Below are 13,539 nucleotides of genomic sequence, written 5' to 3' on the forward strand. Positions count from 1 at the left end.
CAACTTGGATGAACGTCTAATTCTGACGTGAGACTGTGAGAGCTGGTAGGACACACAGACATACACACACTGTCGATTCACAGATCTGACAAGTACCTGCATGCACACACATACACAATGTCATTTAGTTTAGACCCACACACACATCCCAGCTTCATGTTGTTGTTGTTGTTGTTGTTGTAGCTGGAGGCCTTAGTGGGTTCAGAACCAGTAGAAGGTCCAGTCATCATCACCATCAACGTGTTGGATGTCAACAACCACGCCCCGTCCTTCAACCAGACTGACTACATCGGCATCGTCAAGGAACGTACCCCCGCAGGTCTGTCTGCCTGTCACTCTGTCTGTCACTCTGTCTGACTGACTGTTTGTCTGTCTGTGTGTGTGTTCATTATGCGTGTGTGTGTGTTGTAGGTGTTCCATTTGCGCGTGTGTTTGCTACTGACCTGGACGACCCAGAGTCTCCCAACGCCCATCTGAGTTACACCCTGGTCTCCCAGATCCCCAACAGAGACAACACCCTGTTCTTCGAGATCAACAGCAACACAGGAGAGATTTCTACTACTGCCGAGGGTAACACACACACACACACTCCCGGAGATCCTCAAAGTGCACACACATAGATCATCCCAGATGTTGTGGTCTCTAATCTCATCCTGTATGAGTGCTAATCTGTGAGTTCTGCATCCTTTAATCTCACCCCAGCCCAGATCACCACAACTCAACTCTCATGCTCCAGATTAACACATCAGATTAACACATGCTTGGTGTCAGATTGACCACGTGATTATGTTACTGATTACAGCTGTGTGTGTGTGTGTGTGTGTGTGTGTGTGTGTGTGTGTGTGTGTGTGTGTGTGTGTGTGTGTGTGTGTGTGTGTGTGTGTGTGTGTGTGTGTTCCTGCAGGAGAGCGTCTGCTGAAGGCCAGAGAAAGTGTTATTCATTCCAGAGGAGGGAACTTCAGTGATTCTCTGAAGAAGAGGTTTGATGACTACTGCACCCCCACAGGGGACATCCCTTATGAACTCAACCCCTTCTACAGCTGTGTGCAGAGAGCAGGTCTGTGTGTACTTCACTATATTTACTTGTAGTTTAAGATGAAACTATAAAATCACTATTGTCAGGTAAACCTGACCAAGATGGTCCAAATAGATAGATGATTGAGCCCATAGCAGACCACAAGGGGGGCAGATAAAGAGAAAAAGGGGAGGGCATTTCAGAGAGGATGCAAATAGAGCAGAGCACATGCAGACACTTGGAAACATGTCAGGCAGAGAGAGAGGTGGGGGATAAAGAGAGAGATAGGGATAGAGAGAGTGAGGCATAGAGAGCGAGGGATAGAGAGCGAGGGATATAGAGATAGGGATAGAGAGCGAGGGATAGAGAGCGAGGGATAGAGATAGTGAGGCATAGAGAGTGAGGGATAGAGAGAGCGAGGGATAGAGAGCGAGGGATAGAGAGAGTGAGGCATAGAGAGTGAGGGATAGAGAGAGCGAGGGATAGAGAGTGAGGGATAGAGAGTGAGGGATAGAGACAGGGATAGAGAGTGAGGGATAGAGACAGGCATAGAGAGTGAGGGATAGAGAGTGAGGGATAGAGAGTGAGGGATAGAGACAGGGATAGAGAGTGAGGGATAGAGACAGGCATAGAGAGTGAGGGATAGAGACAGGGATAGAGAGTGAGGGATAGAGACAGGGATAGAGAGTGAGGGATAGAGACAGGCATAGAGAGTGAGGGATAGAGAGTGAGGGATAGAGACAGGGATAGAGAGTGAGGGATAGAGACAGGGATAGAGAGTGAGGGATAGAGACAGGCATAGAGAGTGAGGGATAGAGACAGGGATAGAGAGCGAGGGATAGAGAGAGTGAGGGATAGAGAGAGCGAGGGATAGAGAAAGGGATAGAGACAGGCATAGAGAGTGAGGGATAGAGACAGGCATAGAGAGCGAGGGATAGAGAGAGCGAGGGATAGAGAGAGCGAGGGATAGAGAGAGTGAGGGATAGAGAGAGCGAGGGATAGAGAGAGCGAGGGATAGAGAGAGCGAGGGATAGAGAGAGTGAGGGATAGAGACAGGCATAGAGAGTGAGGGATAAAGACAGGCATAGAGAGCGAGGGATAGAGAGAGCGAGGGATAGAGAGAGCGAGGGATAGAGAGAGTGAGGGATAGATAGATTAATTCAAGTGATTAAGGCTGATTAAGAGGTTAATGGTGTGATTAAGAGGCTGCTGAACAGAACCTCCTCTACATAATGTTGTTGAGTTCAGCTGTGGCCACTTGCCAGAGCAGCCTGACCTCTCACCTCTGACCCCTGTGTTGTCACACAGAGAGCCCCGAGGTCATGCTCAGATATTCCTGTATAGTACACTACTACTAGTACACTACTTTTGTCCAGGGCCCTACGTTTGGCCAGTTCATCCATAGACATACAGGGCGACAGTCAAACACAGTGTGCTATTTGGGAAATAAGGAATCATTTGGGCCTGTCTTCTTCGGTGGTGCCTGTGTATTGACTGTGAATGGTCCTGTTTCTTCCTCTGTGGTTGTAGAGTCTCGGAGGCTGAACCCTCTGGAGGACCCAGACTTCACACTGATTGTTCGTGTGGAGGACATGGGCGGGGAGTCGGTGAGCGCTCTCAACGGTAACGCGAGGGTTAAAATTGTCGTGCAGGAGAACCTGTGGGTCAATCCTGGACCGATCAACCTCAGAGAACAGTTGAAAAGGATATACCCCATGCCCATCGGCAAGGTACGGCAAGGGTGGAAATCACACTCACACAATCATTATAGGTGCCACAGTACTAAAGAAATGGTTTAGAAAACACTAAGGACCTTAGGAGACTGTTAAGAAAACACAAATGACCTAATTAGGCTGTTTAGAAAACACTAAGGACCTAAAGGAGACTGTTAAGAAAACACTAAGGACCTAAAGGAGACTGTTAAGAAAACACAAAGGACCTAATTAGGCTGTTTAGAAAACACTAAGGACCTAAAGGAGACTGTTAAGAAAACACTAAGGACCTAAAGGAGACTGTTAAGAAAACACTAAGGACATAAAGAGACTGTTTAGAAAACAGTAAGAACCTAAAGAGACTGTTTAGAAAACACTAAGGACCTAAAGGAGACTGTTTAGAAAACACTAGGAACCTAAAGAGACTGTTTAGAAAACAATAAGGACCTAAAGGAGACTGTTTAGAAAACACTAGGAACCTAAAGAGACTGTTTAGAAAACAGTAACAACCTAAAGAGACTGTTTAGAAAACAGTAAGAACCTAAAGAGACTGTTTAGAAAACACTAAGGACCTAAAGGAGACTGTTTAGAAAACACTAGGAACCTAAAGAGACTGTTTAGAAAACACTAAGGACATAAAGAGACTGTTTAGAAAACAGTAAGAACCTAAAGAGACTGTTTAGAAAACACTAAGGACCTAAAGGAGACTGTTTAGAAAACACTAGGAACCTAAAGAGACTGTTTAGAAAACACTAGGAACCTAAAGAGACTGTTTAGAAAACACTAAGGACATAAAGAGACTGTTTAGAAAACAGTAAGAACCTAAAGAGACTGTTTAGAAAACAGTAAGAACCTAAAGAGACTCTCTAGAAAACACTAAGGACATAAAGAGACTGTTTAGAAAACAGTAAGAACCTAAAGAGACTGTTTAGAAAACACTAAGGACCTAAAGGAGACTGTTTAGAAAACACTAGGAACCTAAAGAGACTGTTTAGAAAACACTAGGAACCTAAAGAGACTGTTTAGAAAACACTAGGAACCTAAAGAGACTGTTTAGAAAACACTAAGGACATAAAGAGACTCTCTAGAAAACACACAATCAGCATGCATACCTTACATTTGATCTCCTATTGACATCACTGCATGATTAAAGGAAAATGTTACATATAAAGCAGTTAAGATACAGGACGTATCTATAGCTGTCTGTCTGTCTGTCTGTCTGTCTGTTTGACTGACTGTCTGACACTCTGTCTGACACTGTCTGTCTGTCTGTCTGTCTCCCTCCCTCCCTCCCTGCAGGTCCAGTCTAATGATCCCAGTGCCTTCTACAGGCTGGTACAGAAAGAACGGGAGCTGACGTTCCCCTTCAATGTCACGGAGGAAGGAGACATTCTGCTGACTGAGGAGCTGGACAGAGAGGACAAGGCCATGGTAACCAGCGAGTCCTCCTCATCACAATCACTATCTAACACTCTGGTCCCAAGCAGCATTATTTAATGGAGTACTGTCCAACACTGGATAGTTCACATATAAATAAATGTGAACTAAAAACAAAAAAATACATGTGTGTGTGTGTGTTCCAGTACATCCTGGTGGTGTTTGCTGAGGATAGCTATGGTAACCAGGTAGACCCTCCCCTGGAAGTGCAGGTGGTGGTGGACGATGTGAATGATAACGCTCCAATCTGTGAGGAGGAACTCAGTGTGTTTGAAGTGCAGGAGAACGAACCCACAGGTAACTAACTACTGGATGTGTGTGATAGGTTGGAGATGTGTGATTCACTACACAGCCAGAAGTATATGGACACCCCTTTAAATTAGTGGATTCGGCTATTTAAGCCATAGCAGCAAATGGGGCACCAACTCGATATTAATGCCCATGATTTTGGAATGAGATGTTTGACGAGCAGGTGTCCACAGACTTACTTTTACATTTCATTGACCCTGATGTGCATTCCATAAATGTGTGAAGAGTCTCGTATCTTGTGACTTTGATGTTAGGACTGTGTTGAGGCTGGTGTTAGGACTGTGTTGAGGCTGGTGTTAGGACTGTGTTGAGGCTGGTGTTAGGACTGTGTTGTGACTGATGTCAGGACTGTGTTGTGACTGATGTCAGGACTGTGTTGTGACTGATGTCAGGACTGTGTTGAGGCTGGTGTTAGGACTGTGTTGTGACTGATGTCAGGACTGTGTTGAGGCTGGTGTTAGGACTGTGTTGAGGCTGGTGTTAGGACTGTGTTGAGGCTGGTGTTAGGACTGTGTTGAGACTGGTGTCAGGACTGTGTTGAGACTGGTGTCAGGACTGTGTTGAGGCTGGTGTCAGGACTGTGTTGTGGCTGATGTCAGGACTGTGTTGTGACTGATGTCAGGACTGTGTTGTGACTGATGTCAGGACTGTGTTGTGACTGATGTCAGGACTGTGTTGTGACTGATGTCAGGACTGTGTTGTGACTGATGTCAGGACTGTGTTGTGACTGATGTCAGGACTGTGTTGTGACTGATGTCAGGACTGTGTTGTGACTGATGTCAGGACTGTGTTGTGACTGATGTCAGGACTGTGTTGTGACTGATGTCAGGACTGTGTTGTGACTGATGTCAGGACTGTGTTGTGACTGATGTCAGGACTGTGTTGTGACTGATGTCAGGACTGTGTTGTGACTGATGTCAGGACTGTGTTGTGACTGATGTCAGGACTGTGTTGTGACTGATGTCAGGACTGTGTTGTGACTGATGTCAGGACTGTGTTGTGACTGATGTCAGGACTGTGTTGTGACTGATGTCAGGACTGTGTTGTGACTGATGTCAGGACTGTGTTGTGACTGGTGTTAGGACTGTGTTGAGACTGGTGTCAGGACTGTGTTGAGACTGGTGTTAGGACTGTGTTGAGACTGGTTGTTACGAATCCCTTTTGGCCCGACAGTCTAGGGGGGATGGTAATGAGACTCGTAACATAACTCATGCAAATTATTATTGTGACAAAGGAAAAGTGTGAACGAAATAAGCACGACAACTGAAATCGACCGTCAAACTCTAGGTTTATTTATAAACACACGGTAATGGGGGGAGCAGAAAAAGGGGCTGAGCTGGACCCAAGGAAAGAAACAATAAGTATTCAAAAACACCCCTAAGCTAGACTAGCCTACTTTAACAACAGCTAACTAACTAACCAAAAATACAGTGGGTGGTCCGCCCAGTTCTAACTAGTGTATTTAACAAAGTTCACCTACGGGTAGTGTATGCCCATGGGCGACTTGTCTTGGTTTCCCCCTTTTCCACCAGCAATCAAACACAAACACCATAACCAAAAACAATACTCACAGGTGATGACAAAGTGCTATGAGGTGCTTAAACAAAAGAGAGGTTACGACACAAAGCGAGAGTGAAACAGAGACCTACAGACATGGCATTTTACAGAGAGATTGAGCTGAGCTGAGCTCCAGAACAAACAAATGATGGGGTTTTTAAAACATGGGAAAGGAACTGTGATAGGTCAGGAAATATGAGGAGGTGTGTCTTCTGATTGATGATTGATTGTTGACTGATTGGAGAGTGATGATTTTCACCTGTGAGGGGAGAAGGAGAGAAAAGAAACACACACACAGGATACACACACACACAGGATAACTGTATCCGTAACACTGGTGTTAGGACTGTGTTGAGGCTGGTGTTAGGACTGTGTTGAGACTGGTGTTAGGACTGTGTTGAGGCTGGTGTTAGGACTGTGTTGAAGCTGGTGTTAGGACTGTGTTGAGGCTGATGTTAGGACTGTGTTGAGACTGGTGTTAGGACTGTGTTGAGGCTGGTGTTAGGACTGTGTTGAGGCTGGTGTTAGGACTGTGTTGAGGCTGGTGTTAGGACTGTGTTGAGGCTGGTGTTAGGACTGTGTTGTTATATTAAAGGTATGTGTGTTCAGAGCTGAAACATTCTAATAGTAACTCATATAACTTGTATGATTGGTTCCTCTGGGTTCCAGGCAGCACAGTCGGACATCTGATGGTGCATGATGCTGATGATGACAACACACCCAACGCACTGCTCTCCTATTCGTTGGTGACCCAAACCCCTTCCTCAGTCTTTACCATCGATGGCATCAGCGGCCGCATCCAGGCCAAGCAGATGCTCCAACGCAGAGATGCAACAGAGTACCACCTCACTGTCAGAGTAAACGACCCAGGTACATGCACACACACACTTGACCTTTGTCTAAAAGTTTGAACAGCACAGACACGTGTTTGCTTCAAGGGGCCCTCACATACTGTTGTGTGTCTTCGTCAGTTTTCAGCACAGAATGTAAGGTCCTCATCAAGGTTATCGACATCAACAATGAGCTGCCCATCTTCGAGATGAATGACGTGAGACATACCTGAGACACACACCTGAGTTTCATAGATGCTTTAGTTGGTATGGGTTGTTGACCTGTGACCTTTAATTCTCTCTCTCTCTCTCTCCCCTCTCTCTCTCCCTCCCTCTCTCTCTCTCTGTCCCTCTCTCTGTCTCTCTCTCTCTCTCTCTCTCTCTCTCCCCTGTCTCTCTCTGTCTCTCTGTTTCTCTCTCTGTCTCTCTCTCTTTCTCTCTCGCTCCCTCTCTGTCTCTCTCTCTGTCTCTCTGTGTCTCTCTCTCTGTCTCTATCTGTCTCTCTGTAGTATGGTAGTCACAACCTGTCTGAAGACACAGCTCTAGGCCACACCCTCCTGACAGTGAAAGCCACAGATGCTGACGACCCTGGAACAGGAAGCTCCCACATCGAGTTCCACATAACCGCTGGCAACGAAGATGGAGTTTTCGCCATGGAGACAGACGACAATGGGGAGGGCAGGCTTGTTGTTGCTAAGGTAACTTCATAATGGAAGACACATACGAAAGGTCAGATTTTGATAGGTGATGATAAAGATGATAAGCTGATCCTAGATCTATGGTTGTATTGATTATTAAAAGAAACGTCCACCAGCAGGCTGAAACAAACCCACAAAAACGCTTCCATTTTGCTCCAGAATGCTCACAGACCTCTCTCTCCCTTCCTCCCCATCTGCCTCCCTCCCCCTTCCCCTCCCCCTCTCTTTCCCTTCCTCCACCCTCCCTTCCTCTCCCCACTCTCCCTTCCTTCCTCTCCCCTCTCTCTCACTTCCTCCCCCTCTCTCCCTTCCTCCCCCTCTCGCTGCCTTCATCCCCCCTCTCTCCCTTCCTTCTCCCCCCTCCCTTCATCCCCCTCTCTCTCCCTTCCTCCCCCCTCGATCTCCCTTCGCCCCCCTTCTCTCTTCCTCCCTCCCCTCTCTCCCTCCTTCCCCCCTCTTTCTCCAGCCTCTGAACTATGAGACTGCTTCCTCCTATAAGCTACAGATTGATGCTCGTAACCCAGAGCCGCTGGTGAGCGGTCTCGAGTACGGCGCTGAGTCGTCCGCCGTGGTCTCGGTGGCGATCAGTGACGTTGATGAGGCTCCAGTGTTTGACATGGACATTCTGGATGTCACGGTGCCAGAGGACACCAAGGAGGGAGCTACGCTGCTCAAAATAGACGCCACGGACCCAGAGGGAAAAGAGATACTGTAATCACATTATGAGAGGGACTGATGTTGTGTGTGTGTTATGGCTCTGATAGTGTATATTTTGTGCTCTAACTGTGTGTGTATTATAGGTTCAAGATGGAGGGAGACACTAAGGGTTGGTTGGAGATTGATCCTGCTACTGGAGAGATAAAGATAAAGAATAAAGCTGTGCTGGACAGAGAGACGGTGGAGGCCTTCCACTTTACTGTTGTCGCCTTTGAGAAAGGTGACGAACACACATATGTATATTTCGGATACTTTTTTGACCCACTCACTGCCAGTTTGAGTCCAGGTTAGAGAATATCCATAATGAATAATATCTCTCCACCCCCAGCCAATCCAGAGCTGTCCTCAGAGCGCCAGGTGTCTGTGAGGCTGCTGGATGTGAATGACAATGTCCCCAAGCTGACAGAGAACCAGGCCTTCATCTGTGTGAAGAAGCCCCAGCCTATAGTCCTGTCGGCCCTGGACGCGGACGCAGACCCCTTCGGAGCACCTTTCACATTCAGTCTGGCCCAGGGCAAGAAGTCCCCCAACTGGGACCTAAGCGCTGTGGACGGTACACATTTGTTAGACAAGACTACATCTCCTAGAGATCCTGTCTATTAATGTGATCCCGTGCTGATGTGGGATTGTGTCTCTTCACTTGGTTTCCTGTAGGGACGTCTGCTAAACTGACCCTGAAGAAATCTCCCAGTGAGGACAAAACCTTCCTAATCCCCATCAACATCAAAGACAACGCTGGCATGGGCATCACACAGAAGTTTGAGGGTGAGTGGTTGCAGCCAGCTGTGTATGATAGCACCCATCACACACAAGACTATGTAGCTGTGAGTGGGTGTCTGATGTGTGTGTTCTCCCTACAGTGCGAGTGTGTAACTGCACAGAGTTGGGATACTGTTTCACCGAGCCGGGCGTTCATGCAGGGGTGTTAGGAATGCCCACCACCATCGGAATCCTGGCTGGAACTGTCGGGTTCATCGGTGAGTAACAGGTGTTCACTGCTGTTGTTGCTATGCACTGCACTTTAAGGGAAGAGGGCGGAGTGGTACAATCAAGGAACTAAGACCTAACTGTAGCATAAAACGTTGTATTGTTGTTGATAGTTTTTGTTTTTCTTTTTGACTAATCTCTCATGGACAGACTAATCGAGTATCTAACGCAATTATGCAGGATTTTAGTTCTGGGATTCCGATAATATGTTTTGACTGTTATTGACGGGTGATGTCACTTCCTCCCTAGCCCTGGTCCTGATCATCGCTTTCCATCGTATAAAGAAGGACAACCAGAAGAAAGCCTTGCTGGGAGAAACGGACGCCATTCTCTAGAAACACATGAGATAGCATGTGTTTGTTTAATTGTTATATTTCTGAAGAACAGATCTACTTTGATTGGTTGTATGCACGTTATAAATACTACCTGGTTTCGTCATAATCATGCGCTCATGCAGCTTAATAACTTATTATAGTGAATTTTGTCTGTATTTAGAATTTTGACTGTCCATTCTCAGCTAGTGTGTCATGACTGGCTGTGCACTGTGTGTGATGGTTCAAACACTCCATTTCAAGCTGCTTGCTGTAATTGTGTAGACTGTTGCTCAGAGACTTTAGTTCACCGTTTGCCTCTGACTGTTGTTTGTGGTTGATACTGTCTTTATACTGATACTCCATGATGTTTTTTGATGAGGCCTGATATTAGTGAAGATGCTAGCTAGCTGAGGGTTAAATTAGGACGGTTCCACCACTTTAGAATGGGAGAAAGACTGCCTACAGTAAAGAGTAGAAACAACCATGGAAAAACAACCGATGTTGGAGACAGTTCCAACACCTAAACATCCCTCAGTTTAACACTTAATGTTCACTGTTTGACAAGCCCAGTGTAAATGAGTGCCTGGTGAATGTCGGAGTGTGTACCAAGGTTATTATAGTTTTGTGATTTTCTATTCAATTTTATTTCTATTCATTTTTCAATTAAAAAATAAATTCAGTTTAGTTTCCATTCGGTTTTAGACTTGATTTACTAGTTTTTATTCTGTTTCAGTACGATAAAAAACATATTTTGTTTTTATATTATTCAGTTGTAGTTTCAGTTTCAGTTGTAGTTTCAGTTTTGGTTTCAGTTTTCGTTGTAGTTTCAGTGTCCGTTGTAGTTATAGTTTCAGTTGTATTTTTTGTGTGAAGGGACAGAAAGTAGCCTCAAGTGTCCTTATGCTAGGGGCCATGTATGTGTTGTAGGACTATAGCAGGGTACTCCAGTACTATTTGAGATGGTCCGCTCACACACATTTCCTAGGTGGCAAAAGTCCTGATGGATATTTTCATTTATCGGCGTAGTAACAAAACCCCACATCACAATCCATTCCACACCAAACTGTTCAAACCGATCACACCCTTCTTGTTGGTAGAGAGAATCATTTGTCGTTTTAAAGCTCATTGTCGGCTATTCTACATATTATCCACGTCTTATACGTGTTCACATGATACCGGGAGTCGAATCCTCAGCCAATCACAAAATTAAAACAATAGCTATCTCCCCGTCTTTATCCTGAAATTCTTTGTGGGTGCTGTACAGATGAACTTTGAGGTTGTGGGATGCAGGGTGGTAGTGGGATGCAGCGTGGTAGTGGGATGCAGGGTGGGATGCAGCAGTGGGATGCAGGGTGGTATGCCGCCAGCCAGCATACCACCCTGCATCCCACTGCTGCCAGCCAGCATACCACCCTGCATCCCACGGCTGCCAGCAAGCAGCATACCACCCTGCATCCCACTGCTGCCAGCCAGCATACCACCCTGCATCCCACTGCTGCCAGCCAGCATACCACCCTGCATCCCACTGCTGCCAGCCAGCAGCATACCACCCTGCATCCCACTGCTGCCAGCCAGCATACCACCCTGCATCCCACTGCTGCCAGCAGCATACCACCCTGCATCCCACTGCTGCCAGCCAGCATACCACCCTGCATCCCACGGCTGCCAGCAAGCAGCATACCACCCTGCATCCCACTGCTGCCAGCCAGCATTCCACCCTGCATCCCACTGCTGCCAGCCAGCAGCATACCACCCTGCATCCCACTGCTGCCAGCCAGCATACCACCCTGCATCCCACGGCTGCCAGCAAGCAGCATACCACCCTGCATCCCACTGCTGCCAGCCAGCATACCACCCTGCATCCCACTGCTGCCAGCCAGCAGCATACCACCCTGCATCCCACTGCTGCCAGCCAGCATACCACCCTGCATCCCACTGCTGCCAGCCAGCAGCATACCACCCTGCATCCCACTGCTGCCAGCCAGCAGCATACCACCCTGCATTCCACTGCTGCCAGCCAGCAGCATACCACCCTGCATCCCACTGCTGCCAGCCAGCAGCATACCACCCTGCATTCCACTGCTGCCAGCCAGCATACCACCCTGCATCCCACTGCTGCCAGCCAACAGCATACCACCCTGCATCCCACTGCTGCCAGCCAGCAGCATACCACCCTGCATCCCACTGCTGCCAGCCAGCAGCATACCACCCTGCATCCCACTGCTGCCAGCCAGCAGCATACCACCCTGCATCCCACGGCTGCCAGCCAGCAGCATACCACCCTGCATCCCACTGCTGCCAGCCAGCATACCACCCTGCATCCCACTGCTGCCAGCCAGCATACCACCCTGCATCCCACTGCTGCCAGCCAGCATACCACCCTGCATCCCACTGCTGCCAGCCAGCATACCAACCTGCATCCCACTGCTGCATACCACCCTGCATCCCACTGCTGCATACCACCCTGCATCCCACTGCTGCATACCACCCTGCATCCCACTGCTGCATACCACCCTGCATCCCACTGCTGCATACCACCCTGCATCCCACTGCTGCATACCACCCTGCATCCCACTGCTGCGTACCACCCTGCATCCCACTGCCAGCATACCACCCTGCATCCCACTGCTGCATACCACCCTGCATCCCACTGCTGCGTACCACCCTGCATACCACTGCTGCATACCACCCTGCATCCCACTGCTGCATACCACCCTGCATACCACTGCTGCATCCCACACCCTGCATACTACCCTGCACCCTGATCCCCAGGGTAGTGAAGGGATATTGCCCTGTGTAGAGTGCTGTCTTTTGGATGGGATGTTAATAAACATATGTCCTGACTCTCTGTGGTCATTAAAAGCCCATTACTTATCATAAGAGTAAGGGTGTTAACCCTGATGTCATGACAAAATTCCCAACCTGGTCCCATTCCCATCATGACCACCTAATCACCCCCCCCCCCTCTACAATGTAAAGCCATTGGAGTACCTCAGTTGGTAGAAAAGTGATATATAAATCCAATAAAGGATTATTAGCTTCTGACACAACAATACATTTGCTTTTGTCCTTTCCAGCAATGTACTCCAAATAATCCCATACAGGGCTTTGTGTTTTGCAACCAACCACTGCTGGTGTTGTGTTTGCTGCTGCCATTGTTCTCGCTCATGCTTCCTGCTCGCCCTCAGATTTCTTCCGTTAGCTAGCGATGCAGCAATGCACCAGCTAGGCCTATTTGAAACATCGCCATCTACTGGCAGCATTTACCCTCCAGATTCAGAAGTTCGAAAACCCCATTAGAGAAAAAAGCTTCAAAACCACATTAGATTTTTATCCAAAGTTTAGAAGGAAAAAAACAACAACTGAACACAATTCATGATGGTTTTAATTATATTTTAGTTTGTTTTGCAGTCAAAGATAATAGTTCCAGTATAGTTTTCATTTTTCAGTTTACTCAATTGTTTTTCCAATTTTTGTTTTTATTTAATTTTCATTTCAGTTTTCGTTTACTATTATAACCTTGGTGTGTGCAACACAGTAATGGAGAGAGGAGTTGGGAAAATGTCTGTCTGAATAAAGGCTATCTGGACCTACTGCTTTTGAGTAAAATGGTGTGCTTTGGTCTGAGAGAGGAATGTAATATTATGTGCATGTGTGTTTGCTTTGGTCTGAGAGAGGAATGTAATATTATGTGCATGTGTGTTTGCTTTGGTCTGAGAGAGGAATGTAATACTATGTGCATGTGTGTTTGCTTTGGTCTGAGACAGGATTGTAATATTATGTGTATGTGTGTTTGCTTTGGGCTGAGACAGGAATGTAATATTATGTGCATGTGTGTTTGCTTTGGTCTGAGAGAGGAATGTAATACTATGTGCATGTGTGTTTGCTTTGGGCTGAGACAGGAATGTAATACTATGTGTATGTGTGTTTGCTTTGGGCTGAGACAGGAATGTAATACTATGT

The 13,539-nt window shown here is 47.0% G+C and overlaps 1 protein-coding gene across 1 annotated transcript in view; it reads left to right on the forward strand.

The window, feature by feature from the left end:
• LOC135520783 (cadherin-17-like) overlaps window positions 1-13,170 on the forward strand; it is a 39,944-nt gene extending 26,774 nt beyond the window's left edge. The window contains exons 5-19 of the mRNA XM_064946567.1: window positions 184-319; window positions 412-570; window positions 905-1,057; window positions 2,546-2,745; window positions 4,027-4,158; window positions 4,311-4,461; window positions 6,700-6,900; window positions 7,002-7,078; window positions 7,370-7,558; window positions 8,025-8,269; window positions 8,359-8,495; window positions 8,604-8,828; window positions 8,930-9,040; window positions 9,136-9,252; window positions 9,512-13,170. Coding sequence (XP_064802639.1) covers window positions 184-319; window positions 412-570; window positions 905-1,057; window positions 2,546-2,745; window positions 4,027-4,158; window positions 4,311-4,461; window positions 6,700-6,900; window positions 7,002-7,078; window positions 7,370-7,558; window positions 8,025-8,269; window positions 8,359-8,495; window positions 8,604-8,828; window positions 8,930-9,040; window positions 9,136-9,252; window positions 9,512-9,597 — 2,319 coding nt within the window. The 3' untranslated portion in view covers window positions 9,598-13,170. The remainder of the gene's footprint in view (window positions 1-183; window positions 320-411; window positions 571-904; window positions 1,058-2,545; window positions 2,746-4,026; window positions 4,159-4,310; window positions 4,462-6,699; window positions 6,901-7,001; window positions 7,079-7,369; window positions 7,559-8,024; window positions 8,270-8,358; window positions 8,496-8,603; window positions 8,829-8,929; window positions 9,041-9,135; window positions 9,253-9,511) is intronic.
• Window positions 13,171-13,539: the final 369 nt, after the last annotated feature.

Source organism: Oncorhynchus masou, chromosome 29 (genome assembly GCF_036934945.1).
Source record: "Oncorhynchus masou masou isolate Uvic2021 chromosome 29, UVic_Omas_1.1, whole genome shotgun sequence".
Classification (NCBI taxonomy): domain Eukaryota; kingdom Metazoa; phylum Chordata; class Actinopteri; order Salmoniformes; family Salmonidae; genus Oncorhynchus; species Oncorhynchus masou.